The sequence below is a fragment of the Dipodomys ordii genome, unplaced genomic scaffold (assembly GCF_000151885.1).
Source record: "Dipodomys ordii isolate 6190 unplaced genomic scaffold, Dord_2.0 Scaffold6, whole genome shotgun sequence".
Taxonomy (NCBI): Eukaryota; Metazoa; Chordata; class Mammalia; order Rodentia; family Heteromyidae; genus Dipodomys; species Dipodomys ordii.
Genome location: NW_012267222.1, coordinates 14,058,165 through 14,072,493, shown reverse-complemented (window position 1 = coordinate 14,072,493; position 14,329 = coordinate 14,058,165). Strand labels below are relative to the sequence as shown.

Below are 14,329 nucleotides of genomic sequence, written 5' to 3'. Positions count from 1 at the left end.
GGAGATAGGAGTCTCACGGTCTCTCCTGCCCGGGCTGGCTTTGAACCGCGATCCTCAGATCTCAGCCTCCTGAGTAGCTAGGATTACAGGCGTGAGACACCAGCTCCCGGCTTCGGGTTCTTACTGTACATTCATCTGCAATCCACCCATACTTGGGAGAGGTTCTAAACAGAGCAACTCAGTTGGCTTTTTAATTTGTTTTTGGTCAGTTATAGGGCTTGAACTCAGGGCCTGGGCACTGTCCCTGAGCTTTTGTGCTCTACCACCTTGAGAGCCACAGTGCCACCTCTGACTTTCTGGTGGTTAATTGGACTAACTTTGAACTGCAATCCTCAGATCTCAGTCTCCTGAGTAGATAGGATTACAGGGGTGAGCCACCAGTGGCCCTGTATCACTTGGCTTTTTGTTCCTGCCAAACGAACTGATTTGAACCAGAACTGGTTTTCATGGCCGTCCTGTGTTAAATTTTGAATGTGACTACCTGGAGAACACCAGTTGATGGTGGTATTAAGGCAACTGAGATTTTCAGCATGTTGTGTGCACACATTTGACGTTTCTCAGTCTCTCGTTACCAGTACTTAGAAAACTGTACCCCTGCTGGGCACCGGTGGCTCATGCCTGTAATCCTAGCTACTCGATTTGAGGATCGAGGTTCAAAGCCAGCCTGGGCAGGAAAGTCCATGAAACTCTTATCTCCAATAAACCACCAGAAAACTGGAAGTGGTGCTGTGGCTCAAGCAGTAGAGTGCTCACCTTGAGTTGAAGAGCTGAGGGACAGTGCCCAGGCCTAGAGTTCAAGCCCCACGACCTACAAAAAACAAACAAAAAAAAATAAAAAGAAAACTGTACCCCTGGTACCTTGGTTTGATAACATCAAGTTTGCATCTGTCTCAGGATACTGAGTGCCATGTTATTGCTTCCTTGGAACTGACTGAGAATAATAGTGATGGGAAGGCCTTTCTTGTGTTGGGCTAGATCAGTTTGAAAGTCTTGGGCTTGAGTTTTTCTGGTCAGTTCACTCCTACTCACCTGAGGTCCAGCACAAAGGCAGCAGGTCCTCAAGGTAGTGCTGGGTATGGGGGTGCATACACCCTGTGCTGTGCAACTTACAGCAGTGTTAGGTGTGGGGGTGCACACCACTGTGCTTCCAGTGCTCTTCTCCTGTGTTGCCTTCACAGAGGTCCTGACACTCTGCCTCCTGGGTGACCTTTACCACGTGGGCAAGTGGACTGTGATCGAGGAGCTGCTTCTGTGCTTTCTTCCAGGCTTGTGTTAGGCATATGCACTATTTTTTTTGGGGGGGGAGGGGGATCCGGTCGTAGGCCTGAACTCTGGGCCTGGGTGCTGTCCCTTAGCTCTTCAGCTCAAGGCTAGCGCTCTACCACTTGAGCCACAGCGCCACTTCCAGCTTTTTTCTTTTTTCTTATGTGGTGCTGAGGAATGGAACCCAGGGCCTCAGGCATGCAAGGCAAGCACTCTACCACTGGGCCACCTTCCCAGCCCCCATATGCACTATTTTCTATTCCTAATGACACAGTGTTAGTTATGTTGGGTGCTTCTCAGCTTGTGAAGCAACTTACCAAACTTCACTGTGCAGTGTCACTGTCTGTCAAATAGGATCAAGGTTAGTCATGGGAGGACTGCACAGAGCAGCCTCACTCAGTGGATCCATGTAAATGCATTAGAACGGAGGCTGAGATCTGAGGATCACAGTTCAAAGCCAGCCCAAGCAAGAAAGGCCATGAGATTCTTATCTCTAATTAACCATCAGAAAACTGGAAGTGGCACTATGGCTCAAAGTGGTAAAGTGCTAGCCTTGAGCAAAAAGAGTTCAGAGACAATGCCCAGGCCCTGAGTTTAAGCCCCAAGACCAACAACAGAGTAAAGGAAAAAAAAAAGAAGAAGAAGAAAAGGAATTGGCAAGCTGGGCACTGGTGACTTATGTGTGTAATCATAGCTACTCAGGAAGCTGAGATCTGAGGATGCAGGTTCAAAGCCAGCCCAAACTGGGCAGACAAATCTGAGAGACTCTTTTTTTTTTTTTTGGTCCAGTTGTGGGGCCTGAACTCTGGGCCTGTGCACTGTCCCTCAGCTCTTCAGCTCAAGGCTAGCGCACTACCACTTGAGCCATAGCACCACTTCTGGCTTTTTCTTCTGCTTATGTGGTGCTGAGGAATGGAACCCAGGGCCTCATGCATGCAAGGCAAGCGCTCTACCACTGAGCCACCTTCCCAGCTCCTCTGAGAGACTCTTATTTCCAGTTAACCAGCAGAAAGATGAAAGTGTGACTCAAGTGGTAGAGTGCCAGCTCAGAGTGGAAAAAGCCAAGCAAAGAGCTCTAGGCTTAGAGTTCAATTCCCAGTAATGGCACCTGCACACCCAGAAAGGAAGGGAAGCAGGGAGGGAAGGAAAGAAAGGAAGAAAGGAAATTGGTACTAGTCTTTGAACCTATAGCCTGGACGACAAAGATGAGTACAACCAGATATGGTGGTCCTCACTTATAGTCCCAACACTCAGGCTGAGGCAGGAGGACCAGGCATTCGGAACCAGCCTGGTTTATGCAGCAGAACTCTTGACTCAAAGAATCAAACAAAAAGGCAATACACATTTTTTTTTTCCTGAATTGGATTACAGTGGAGATAGAATTTAGTAGAGGACAATTTTCACTCCATTCTAAAGTTCTACACTACTGCCCACTTGACCTCTTATTCCTAGTTAAACAAGATTACCATCTGGGCTGGGAATGTGGCTTCATGGTAGTGTTTGCCTAGCATGCACAAGCCCTGGGTTTGATTCCTCAGTACTACATAAACAGAAAAAGTCAGAAATGGCTCTTGCCAGAAGTAAGCCAAAGCAGCTTAGGGAGAGTGCCCAGGCCCTGAGTTCAAGCCCTAGGACTGGCAAAAAGAAGAAAAAAGATTACCATCAGTATTCCAGTTGCTCTGCCTAGCGTCAGGGTTAAGGAATTATTCAAGGAGAATGGCCAGAAAAACATACTCTTTACTCCACCTATTAGCAGCATGGCATGGCAGTTAAGAGTTGAAGCTACAAGTGTAAGGATAGCCACAGTTACCTACTGAACTACTTAACTGTGCAATGCTCCTTGTATGGAAACTGCCCACGCACGTTTTCTGGAGAAAGGCTCTTGGTATAAACTGGCTGAGCATTGTCTGGTTGAAGATCCACATTAGAGTGTTTAAAGAGCTGTCAGCTGATAAGTGATGAATAATAAGCATGATGAGCTTTTACAGTATCAAACTATGACAAAGTACCTCATTGCTTGTGACGTGGAAACAGGATCCAATTTCTTCTGCAGTTTGATGTAACAGGTTCAGGGAGGTTACTGACTTGCCCAAGATCACCTGGAAAGAAGATGATGGCTTCTCTGACTCCCAAACTCCATCTTCATGGTTCTTTTATACTGAGTTTGACCTAGTTTTCGGGACTGAATAAAGGAAATGTGGCCAAACCAAGATTTCCTTTCTAACCACCCAGGCATTTTGTGTTTAGCATCAACATAATCTCAGCAAAGCTCCAATTCTGGCTGCTCAGGATTACTCTTGGCTTCCCACTAGTGAGTGTTGTGTTGGCACCACGTTGCTACCATCTTCCTGCAGAGGCCTTTTCTCTCTACCATCCTCTGCCAGGTCCATGAGAAGTTCCTCTAAACTTGGTATCTTTCTCATAAATCTCTGCCACAGTGAGACAGATATGGTTGCCAGGGACTAGCAGAGTAGGTTTTGGTGCTTCCTGTGTCTTCACCTTGGTGTGGCAGAGCAGTTGAAAGTGCAGTCTGAAGCTAAGGACTCCAGTAAGTCCTGCCCTGCCTGTGTCCTGGGGCTAGTGACAACACTTTTGGAGCCTGTTTTTACTTGTGAACTACATAGTAGCCATACTCATTCCTGGAAGATGCATAGCACTGTGTGAGCAGTGAACATGAGAAATTCTTTTTTCTTTGCTTCCAGTCCTGGGGCTTGAACTCAGAGCCTGGGCACTGTCCCTGAGCTTCTTTAGCTCAAGGCTAGCACTCTACCACTTGAGCCACAGCACCACTCCTGCCTTTTCTGTTTATGTGGTACTGAGGAATCAAATACCCAGGGCTTCGTGCATGCCAGGCAAGCACTCTACCACTAAGCCACATTCCCAGCCCCCATCAGATATTCTTGTTCAGTCCTGTAAATGTGATTGTGACTTTATAGAAGCTAATGTTTGTTTTATTCTCTGCAGCTATTGAAATATTTGAAGAAACTCTCCACCTTGCCTATTACAGTAGACATTCTTGCGGTAAGAACTGTGCAACTTTAACTACTATAAAACTCTGTCCCATAGCCTTGCTACTGACGAGTATAGAGGAAGTTTAGGGGATGGGCTTTTGGAAAGGTTGCATAATGGTTGCATAATTATGACCTTTTTATATGAGATGTCCAGTCTAGACAAATTCAAAGACAGGAAGTGAGTGAGTAGTTATTTGGTGTTGTGGGACTGGAGGGAACAACGTATCTTTGGAGGGTGGTGGAAATGTCCTGGTAAGGAAATCTGGGTTTGAAACCCCAGGCCCAGCTCCAGGAGTTCCACAGGTCCAACCACTTGTCCCTATGTGCCAGATAAAGAGACATTGAGAGGAGAGTTATTTTATGGCACCGGCTGCCACAGGAAGACAGTATGTGAGTTCTTTCTCCCTCTTCTGGGTGCAGGCAGAGGTTACAGGTTTAAATAGACAAAGAATTAAGGGTAGCAAGTGAAAGGTATGCATAGTTAAACAGTCCCAAGCAAGAGTCATTGATGCCTGGCAGCTGGTCAAGTCAGCTGTCAGCTCCTAACTGGCTTCCAAGATGGCCGTAAAGTGACTGCACAGGAGAATGGCTCAGGGCAAAGGACACAGATACAAGATGGAGGAGGCTTGAATTCAAGCTTTATTTCTGTCTTCTGTTTGTGGGCCCAAGTAAGAAATCATTGTTTCTCAGCAAAGTCATGATTATGTCCCTGTTGTAGTAATGATTATATAGTATTAGGAGTATCCTGGAAATCACTGAGCTTATTTACATTGTTAAAATGGTGATTAATTGCAGTGCTGGGGAATAAACCCATTGTGTTGGGAATGTTAGGCAAATACCCTACCACTTAGCTACACCTATGAATGTGACTTGTATTTCAGAATTAAAATAATGAATGAAAAGATTGGTTTTGACACCTGGATTTGAATCCAGGTACTATAACTTTCGCTTTATGTATCTATGTCCACTGAGGCTGACTTCTGCTCCACCATTATGAAGAGCTTTTAGATCTTGCTTCAGACCTGAAACATCGTTACATTGTTAAAGTTCTGGAAGTCTTTTAATGATATTTTCCTCTGAGTTTGTATATATTGTTACTATGTGTCATTAGAGACTTGGCCATCAGGCAACAAAGTAACTGATTTGCAGGATGCATCAATTCCTCTGTCAACTTCTATGTTGCATTTGCCATTTGCAGGAGACTGGGGTCGGGAAGACAGTAAATAGCTATCGAAAACATGAGCAAGTTGGAAGCTTTGCCAGGGACCTAGTGGCCCAGTGGAAGAAGCTGGTTCCTGTGGAACGGTAAAAACATTTATCTTTAGATTTGTTCAGCTTTATTGCTGTCTTTCTTTCCTTTTCTTTTTTTAATATGCTGGTCCTGAGGCTTGAACTCAAGGCCTGGTACTGTTCCTGAGCTGCTGCTGCTTCATCTTTGTCTTCTCTTTTTGTCAGTCATGGGGCTTGAACTGGGGGCCTGGGTGCTTGTCTCTTAGCTCTTCAGCTCAAGGAGAGTGTTCTACCACTTGAGCCACAACGCCACTTCCAGTTTTCTGGTAGTTTATTGGAGGTAATAGTCTCATGGGCTTTTCTTCCCAGGCTGGCTTTGAACTGAGATGCTCTCAGCCTCCTGAGTAGCTAGGATTATAGGTGTGAGCCACCTGTGCCTGGCTTCCCTGAGCTTTTGCTCAAGGCTAGCACTCTACCACTTGAGCCACATTGCTAATTCTGGCGTTTTCCTGTTTATGTGGTTCTGAGGAATCATACCTAGGGTTTCATGCATGCTAGGCAAGCACTCTACCACTAAGCCACCTTCCCAGTCTACTCCCAGCTTTTTTTTTTTTTTTGGTTGGTTGTAAATTGGAGAAGAGTCTCATGGACTTTCCTGTTCAGGTTGGCTTGAACAGCGAGCCTCAGACCTCAGCTTCCTGAGCAGCTAGGATTACAAGTATGGGCTGCCCATACCCAGCAGCTTTATAACTTTTTTTTGGTATTCCTCTTCCAACTTCATCTTATCCCCGCCCCCTCCCCCCCAACTCCCCCAGGTTGTGGGGCTTGAACTCTGGGCCTGAGCACTGTCCCTCAGCTCTTCAGCTCAAGGCAAGGGCTCTACCACTTGAGCCACAGTGCCACTTCCAGTTTTCTGAGTGGTTTATTGGAGATAAGTCTCATGGACTTTCTTGTCTGAACTGGCTTTGAACTTCAATCCTCAGATCTCAACCTCCTGAGTAGCTAGGATTACAGATGTGAGCCACCAACACCTGGCTCCAACTTCGTATTTAAAATGCCTGTTTAGGGCAGGGAATGTGGTTTAAGTGGTAGAGTGCTTGCCTGCATGCACAAAGCCCTGGGTTTGATTCCTTAACATAAACAGAAAAAGACAGAAGTGGCACTGTATGCATGCGCGCACACACACGCACGCATGCACACACACACACACACATACACACACACATAAACTTAAAAATATTTTGTATCATTATAAAAAGAACCTACGATCATTGTAGAATGTTAGAAAGTATCTAAAATAGAGATAATACAATTTTCTACTTTGACATTTAAAAATAAGCATGAACATTTTTGGCTTTTTGTTGGGGCAATGGTAACTTTAGTTGTTCTGGAAATTGAACCTAAGGTCTTGCCATACCTGCTGTTAGCTATATCCCAACTCTTCCAACATTTTTTCCTCCTTCCTTCCTTCCTTCTTTCCTTCCTTCCTTCCTTCCCTTTCTATTTCTTTTCCTTTTTTTTCCCTTTCTGTACTGTAGCTTCAACTCACCCTCATATTCTTGCTTAGCTTTTCCACTTGAGGCTGGAGCTCTATCACACCTTTACTCCGGACTTTTTGCTTGTTCATTGGAGATAAGAGTCTTGATTTTTTTTTGTTGTTGTTGTTGATTGTGGGGCTTGAACTCTGGGCTTGGGCGCTGTCCCTGCGCTCTTCAGCTCAAGGCAAATGCTCTACCCTACCCCTTGAGCCACAGAGCCACTTCTAGTTTTCTAGTGGTTTTTATTGGAGATAAGAGTCTCATGGACTTTCCTGCTTAGGCTGGCTTTGAAATGTGATCCTCAGATCTCAGTCTCCTAAGTAGCTAGGATTACGGGCATGAGCCCCCGGCGCCCAGATTTACTTCCCATTTATGAATATTTGTTTTCTCAATTTTTAAAATTAGTTGAGCTTATTTATCTTGATGCTACTGGGATTTGAACTTAGCACCTGCTGGGCAAATACTCTACCACTTTACCTATATCCTCATCCTATTTTGCTTTCCTTATTTTCTTTTTTTTCCAGTCCTAGGGCTTGAACTGAAATCCTGGGCACTGTCCCTGAGCTTTTTTTTGCTCAAGGGTAGCACTTTACCACTTGAGCCACAGTGCCACTTCTGACTTTTTCTGTTTATGTGGTACTGAGGAATTGAACCCAAAACTTCATGCATGCTAGGCTAAGCACTGTATCACTAAGCCACATTCCCAGCCCCATGCTTTCCTTATTTTCAAATGATGCCTCCCTTTTTGCCCAGGCTTGCCTGGGCCAAGATCCTCCAACTTACAATTCCCACATAGCTGAGATGACAGGTGTGTACCATTTGCCCAGCATTACATTGGTTGAGATGAGGTCTCAAGAACTTTTTTTGTCTAGCTCCTTTGATCTCCACCTCCCAAGTAGCTATGATTATAGGCACGAGCTACTGCAACCAGCTATTTAATAAAACAAAACAAATAGCAATATACACACACACACAGCATTTTTGTTTTCTTTTTCTTTTGGCAGTACTAAGGCTTGAACTGGAGTCTGAACAAGGCTTACACTGATGTGTATATCTGTTTTTAATTCGATTTTAGAAACAGCGACGCTGATGAACAGGACTTTGAGAAGAGCAGCTCCCGAAAGCGACCTCGGGATGTTCTTCAGAGGGAGGAGGAGATGCAGGGGGAACACCAGGAAAACTGGAAAGCCTCCAGCAGCCAATCCTACAGCCCTGAGCCTAGACAGAAGAAACACAGAAAACTCCCAGAGCTAGAAAGACCACACAGAGTGTCTCACAGCCATGAGCGGAGAGATGAGAGAAAGAAGTGCCACCGAGCATCACCACCATATTCTTCAGACCCTGAGTCTTCTGACTATGGCCATGTTCAGTCCCCCCCAGCTTCTGCTAGTCCCCATCACCATCAGGTGTTCATGAACCATTACAGGTCCCCAGAGGAGGACCACGAGGCCATAACTCCACATCAGAAGCCTGGGAGAGGCCACAGTAATGCCCTTCAGGACAGACTGGGGGTCAGTCAGGAACGGCACCTGGGGGAATCCCAGGGCAAAGGGGTTACGAACCAAAACAAGGAGCACAAAACTTCCCACAAGGAGAAGCGCCCTGTGGATGCCAGGGGAGACGAGAAGGCCCCTGCTCTGAGCAGAGAGAAATCACACAAGGCCCTTGCCAAAGAGGAAAGCCGAAGGCCACTATCAGGGGACAGTGTTAAGGAGAAACAACCCTCTGGTGCTGTCAAGAAAGAGAAGGAAAGAGAAGGTAGCAGTCTGAAGAAGAAGTTCTCATCCACCCTGGAGGTTGCTTCAGACAACCTCCTTAAAAAAACAAAACACAAGGATTTGGAGAAAACCAAATATGACAAGACTAAGCAAAGTGTGGATGGGCTAGACATCGGGAAGGGGGCTGGAGACCTGTTGCCCAAAACAAAAGAAAAGATCTCCAACAACCTAAAGGCTCAAGAAGGGAAGGTGAAGACTTCTCATTCAGGTAAAAAGTCCCTGAGCTCATTCCATAAAGAGGAGGAGGCAGATGTGGACGATGAATTTGAGCAGCCCACCATGTCCTTTGAATCATACCTCAGCTACGACCAGCCCAGGAAGAAAAAGAAGAAAATTGTGAAAACTTCCACCACAGCACTTGGAGAGAAAGGGCTGAAAAAAAGTGAATCTAAAAGCACTAGCAAAAACTTGGACTCAGTTCAGAAATTGCCCAAGGTAAATGAAAATAAGTCAGAGAAGCTGCAGCTGGCTGGAGCTGATTCAGCCAAGCCAAGAAAGGTAAGCCTACAGTGAGGGGGCACAGGTCTGCCTGCACCCTTCTCCTGGTCCTGCTGGAGAGGCTCGCCTGGCCTTGGTAGCTGCCATATAAATAGCACCCAGGGAGCCGGGTGCCGGTGGCTCACACCTGTAATTCTAGCTACTCAGGAGGCTGAGATCTGGGGATCACAGTTCAAAGCCAGTCCAGGCAGGAAAGTCCATGAGACTCTTATCTCCAATAAACCACCAGAAAACTGGAAGTAGCACTATGGCTCAAGTGGTAGAGCGCACACCTTGAGCTGAAAAGCTCAGGGACAGCTCCTAGGTCCAGAGTTCAAGCCCCATACCATACCAAAAAAAAAAAAAAATAGCACCCATGATAATTTTCTGGGGATGCAGCTGAGGCTCCCATAGTAGAAGGCTTCCTAGCAAGCATGATATCTGAGTTCAAACTCCATTACCACCGTGAAAAATGACAATTTTCTGGACTGAGAATATAGGTCAGTGGTAGAGTATGTGCTGAATGTATGTAAGGCTCTACGCTCAGTCCCTAGTACCCAAAATATTTATGTTGGTCCCGTCTGCATTCGTTTCTTGACTTAGCTGGTGTCATTCATGACTCTGGCCCCAGTTCAGCCTGAGGTGTGCAGTGTTTCAGTGCTCTTAGGCTGGCCTGTAGAGAGCAACCGCGGTGGGAGGGCCTCTGCTCACTCTCTCTTTCACAGGTCTCCATGGATGCTGTGCCAGTGCTGCCAGACCTGCCATTACCTGCCATCCAGGCCAATTACCGCCCACTTCCTTCCCTTGAACTGATATCTTCCTTCCAACCAAAACGAAAAGGTGATTTTCTGCATCTCTTTTTTTAAATGGGGGCAGGGGAGTGTAAATCTCATTTGTGCTCCATCTTCACAAATTCTGGAGTTTGATGGCTCAGGTGGGATCCCAGCATTGGTCTGTACAAGGTGTCTGACCTTGGGTAATAATCATTTCTTTAAACCTCAGGGTTTTTTGGGGTTTTTTGGTCATGGAGCTTGAACTCTGGGCCTGAATGCTGTCCCTCAGCTCTTCAGCTCAAGGCTAGTGCTCTACCACTAGAGCCTCTGCATCACTTCTGGTTTTCTGGTGGTTTATTGGAGATCAGAGTCTTACAGACTTTCCTGCCCAGGCTGGCTTTGAACTGAGATCCTTAGATCTCAGCCTCCTGAGTAACTAGTATTATAGGTGTGAGCCACTGGCACCTGGCTAAACCTCAGTTTTATAATCCATAACTGGGAGTAATAATATTTGCCTAATGTGGTAAAGTAATGCAAATGTGATAATGCTAATAAAGCTTTTAGCTCCAGATTTTTCGTATAGCAATGTTCAATAAACCTTAGCTGTTGCTGTTATTAACAGTCCTTTCTTCTTCTTCTTTTTTTTTTGGTCATGAGGCCTGAACTCTGGGCCTGGGCGCTGTCCCTCAGCTCTTCAGCTCAAGGTTAACGCTCCACCACTTGAGCCACAGCGCTACTTCCGGCTTTTTCTGTTTATGTGGTGCTGAAGAATTGAACCCAGGGTCTCATACATGCAAGGCAAACACTCTATTACTGAGCCACCTTTCCAGTCCCCTTTATTCTTTTTGTTAGGTGATTTTTTTTGGGGGGGGGGTAAGGGGGACAGTCATAGGGCTTGAACTCAGGGACTGTGTGCTGTCCTTGAGCCTCTTTGTGCTCAAGGCTAGCACTCTACCAGTTGAGCCACAACATCACTTCTGGCTTTTTCTGTTTATGTAGTACTGAGGAATTGAACCCAGAGCTTCATCATGCTAGGCAAGCGCTCTACCACTGAGCCACCTTCCCAGCTCAGGTGATTTTTTTTTTTTTTGTCGGTCGTGTGGCTTGAACTCTGGGCCTGAGTACTGTCCCTCAGCTCTTAGCTCAAGGCTGGCACTCTGCCACTTGAGCCACAGCGCCATTTCTGGTTTTCTGGTGTTTTATTGGAGATAAGAGTTTCACGGACTTTCTTGTCTGGGTTGGCTTTGAACCACTATCCTCAGATCTCAGCCTCCTGAGTATCTAGGATTACAGGTGTGAGCCACCAGTGCCTGGCTGATATTTTCTTTCTTTCTTTCTTCTCCTTTTTTTTTTTTTTGTTGGTCCTGGGGCTTCAACTCGGCCTGAGCGCTGTCCCTCAGCTCTTCACTTCAAGGCTAGTGCTCTACCACTTGAGCTACAATGCCACTTCCATGATTTTTATATTAAAAGAAAAATGTCAGGCTCAGTGGTAGAGTGCTTGCCTTGCATGCTTGAGGCTCTGAGTTCAATTCCTCAGCACCATATAAACAGAAAAAGCCGGAAGTGGCCTGTGGCTCAAGCCGTAGAGCGCTTGCCTTGAGCTGAAGAGCTGAGGGACAGCGCCCAGGCCCAGAATTCAGATCCACGACTGGCAAAAAAAAGAAAAAAAGAAAAATGTCATTTGGGCACCAGTGGCTCCTGCCTGTAATCCTAGCTACTCAGGAGGCTGAGATCTGAGGATCGCAGTTTGAAGCCAGCCTGGTCAGGAAAGTCCCTGAGACTTTTCAATTAACCACCAGAAAACCAGAAGTGGAGCCGTGGCTGAAAGTAGTAGATTAGTATCCTTGAGTAAAAAAGCTGAGTTCAAAGCCAGCCCGGGCAGAAAAATCTGTGAGACTCTTAACTCCAATTAAACCACTAGAAAACCAGAAGTGTCGCTGTGGCTCAAGTGGTAGAGTGCTCGCCTTGAGCTGAAGAGCACAGGGACAGGGCCCAAGCCCAGAGTTCAAGCCCCACGACCGACCAAAAAAAAAAAGCTCAGGGACAGTATGCCCAGGCCCTGGGTTCAGGACTCAAAATTAAAAAAAAAAAAAGTCGTTATTTTTGTTTGCTTATTTATTAACTTTTGTTGTCAGTACTGAGGCTTGAACTCAGTGCCTGGGTATTGTCTGTGAGCTTTTTCACTGAAGGCTGATGCTTATCACTTGAGCCACATTCTCACTTCTTGCTTTTTGCTGGTTAATTGGAGATAAGAGTTTTACAAATATTCCTGCCCTGACTGACTTTGAATCATGATTCTTAGGTCTTATCCTCCTAAGTAGCTAGGATTATAAATGTGAATCGCTGGTACCCAGCAAAAATATCCAGTTTGAATAGCAAAAACATAAAGCCCTGAGCCGGGTGCCTGTAATCCTTGCTACTCAGGAGGCTGAGATCTGAGGATTGTGGTTTGAAGCCAGCCTGGGAAGAAAAGTCTATGAGCCTCCTACCTCCACTTAATCACAGAAAAAGCTGGAAGTGGCATTGTGGCTCAAGTGGTAGAGTGCTAACCTTGAGCAAAAAGAAGCTCAGGGACAGTTGCCCAAGCCCAAAGTTTGAGTGTCAGGACCAGAAATAAGCAAGTAAATAAAGCCCTGTATGTGTCCATTAGCCAGAGATGAACAGAATCCCAGCTCACCCACATGGTGGCCTCTTGTGCCACTATAAATGTACAGACATGGAATGATCGCTCCAATATAAATGAAAAGAGTGATGTGTGTAGTGAATATGATACTAAGATTCACAGGGGCTTACTTCTGCCATGTGTCTGAAAGGATCCATAGGAATTGTGACATTAGTTGTCTTTGAGAGAGGGCAGGAGAGGCTGAGCACAGGGTGGAAGAAGAGTGTCACTGTGTGGCTGGGGCTTGTGTGACACTCTGGTTTTTCTTGCCCTGTAGCATTCTCTTCACCCCAGGAAGAAGAAGAAGCTGGATTCACTGGGCGCAGAATGAATTCCAAGATGCAGGTGTATTCTGGTTCCAAGTGTGCCTATCTCCCCAAAATGATGACCTTGCACCAGCAGTGCATCCGTGTGCTTAAAAATAACATCGACTGTGAGTAGTCGCCTGCTTTTCTCAAGCACTTTCCACCATGACCTTGTCACTGGGTGGCCAGGCTGCTAGTCAGCACTCTCACCTCTGATTTTCCTTCTGCAGCCATCTTTGAAGTGGGAGGTGTCCCCTATTCTGTTCTTGAACCTGTTTTGGAGAGGTGTACACCTGATCAGCTCTATCGCATAGAGGAATGCAATCACGTGAGTGTCCCATCTGGGTGGGAAGAGGGCAGTCTTTTTTTTTTTTTTTCTTCCAGTCCTGGGGACTGTGCCTGAGCTGCTTTTGCTCAAGGCTCATGCTCTACCACTTGAGCCACAGCACCACTTTTGGCCTTTTCTGTTTCTGTGGTACTGAAGAATTGAACTCAGGGCTTCATGAATGCTAGAGAAGCACTCTACCTTCCAAGCCCCAAGAGGGCAAGCAGTCTTTTGGCTGTATCTTCAGATGTAGCTTTGTCTCTGCAGATTTGCCAGGGCTGAAGGGCAGGTCAGAGGTCAGATTACTGTTCTGGGCATGTTTGGTTTCCCTCAGGGCCTTCAAACATGTATTTTCTAGCACCTGTTCCTGACCTCTTAAGCAGGCCTCTTGGGCTAAAATCAGGGTGGGAGTCACAGGGAGTGAAAATATTTCATTGCCTCCCTTGGGCTTGCCTGCTCACAAAGGCCATAGTCACGGGAGAATTGCAGCAGTAGAGCACCTGCTTTGTGCTGACACTCAGGTGTCTGAATATGAAGAGCTCAGATTGTCCACATATCTCTTAGAGGCGTACCAGCCTTGCAGTTCCCTTTTCTTTGGTGTAGATGTGCTTTCCTGGCTGTCAGCTGCCTCTGCTCTGATCCATCTGAACTGTGCATCCTCATTGCTGACCACTGTGCCCAACAGTTCAGTGTGTTGCTGGGGAAGCTCCTGATCGATTCGCAGCTACCCAGAAGCTGCGGACACAGTGCCTCACACATCACATTTTCTAATTTTTTTTGCCAGTCTCGGTGCTTGAACTCCGGGCCTGGCTGAGTTTCTGCTGCTCAAGGCTAGCTATCCATCACTTGAGTCACAGTGCCACTTCCAGCTTTTTCTGTTTATGTGGTACTGAGGAATCAACTTAGGGCTTCATGTATGCTAGGCAAGTACTCTACCACTAAGCCACATTCCCAAGCCCTTCTTTTT

At 46.2% G+C, this 14,329-nt stretch overlaps 1 protein-coding gene across 1 annotated transcript in view; it reads left to right on the top strand.

The window, feature by feature from the left end:
• The first annotated feature begins 3,020 nt into the window (after positions 1 to 3,020).
• Tceb3 (transcription elongation factor B (SIII), polypeptide 3 (110kDa, elongin A)) overlaps positions 3,021 to 14,329 on the top strand; it is a 16,672-nt gene continuing 5,363 nt past the window's right edge. The window contains exons 1-7 of the mRNA XM_013032434.1: positions 3,021 to 3,053; positions 4,228 to 4,284; positions 5,473 to 5,579; positions 8,118 to 9,318; positions 10,023 to 10,137; positions 13,010 to 13,165; positions 13,268 to 13,365. Coding sequence (XP_012887888.1) covers positions 3,021 to 3,053; positions 4,228 to 4,284; positions 5,473 to 5,579; positions 8,118 to 9,318; positions 10,023 to 10,137; positions 13,010 to 13,165; positions 13,268 to 13,365 — 1,767 coding nt within the window. The remainder of the gene's footprint in view (positions 3,054 to 4,227; positions 4,285 to 5,472; positions 5,580 to 8,117; positions 9,319 to 10,022; positions 10,138 to 13,009; positions 13,166 to 13,267; positions 13,366 to 14,329) is intronic.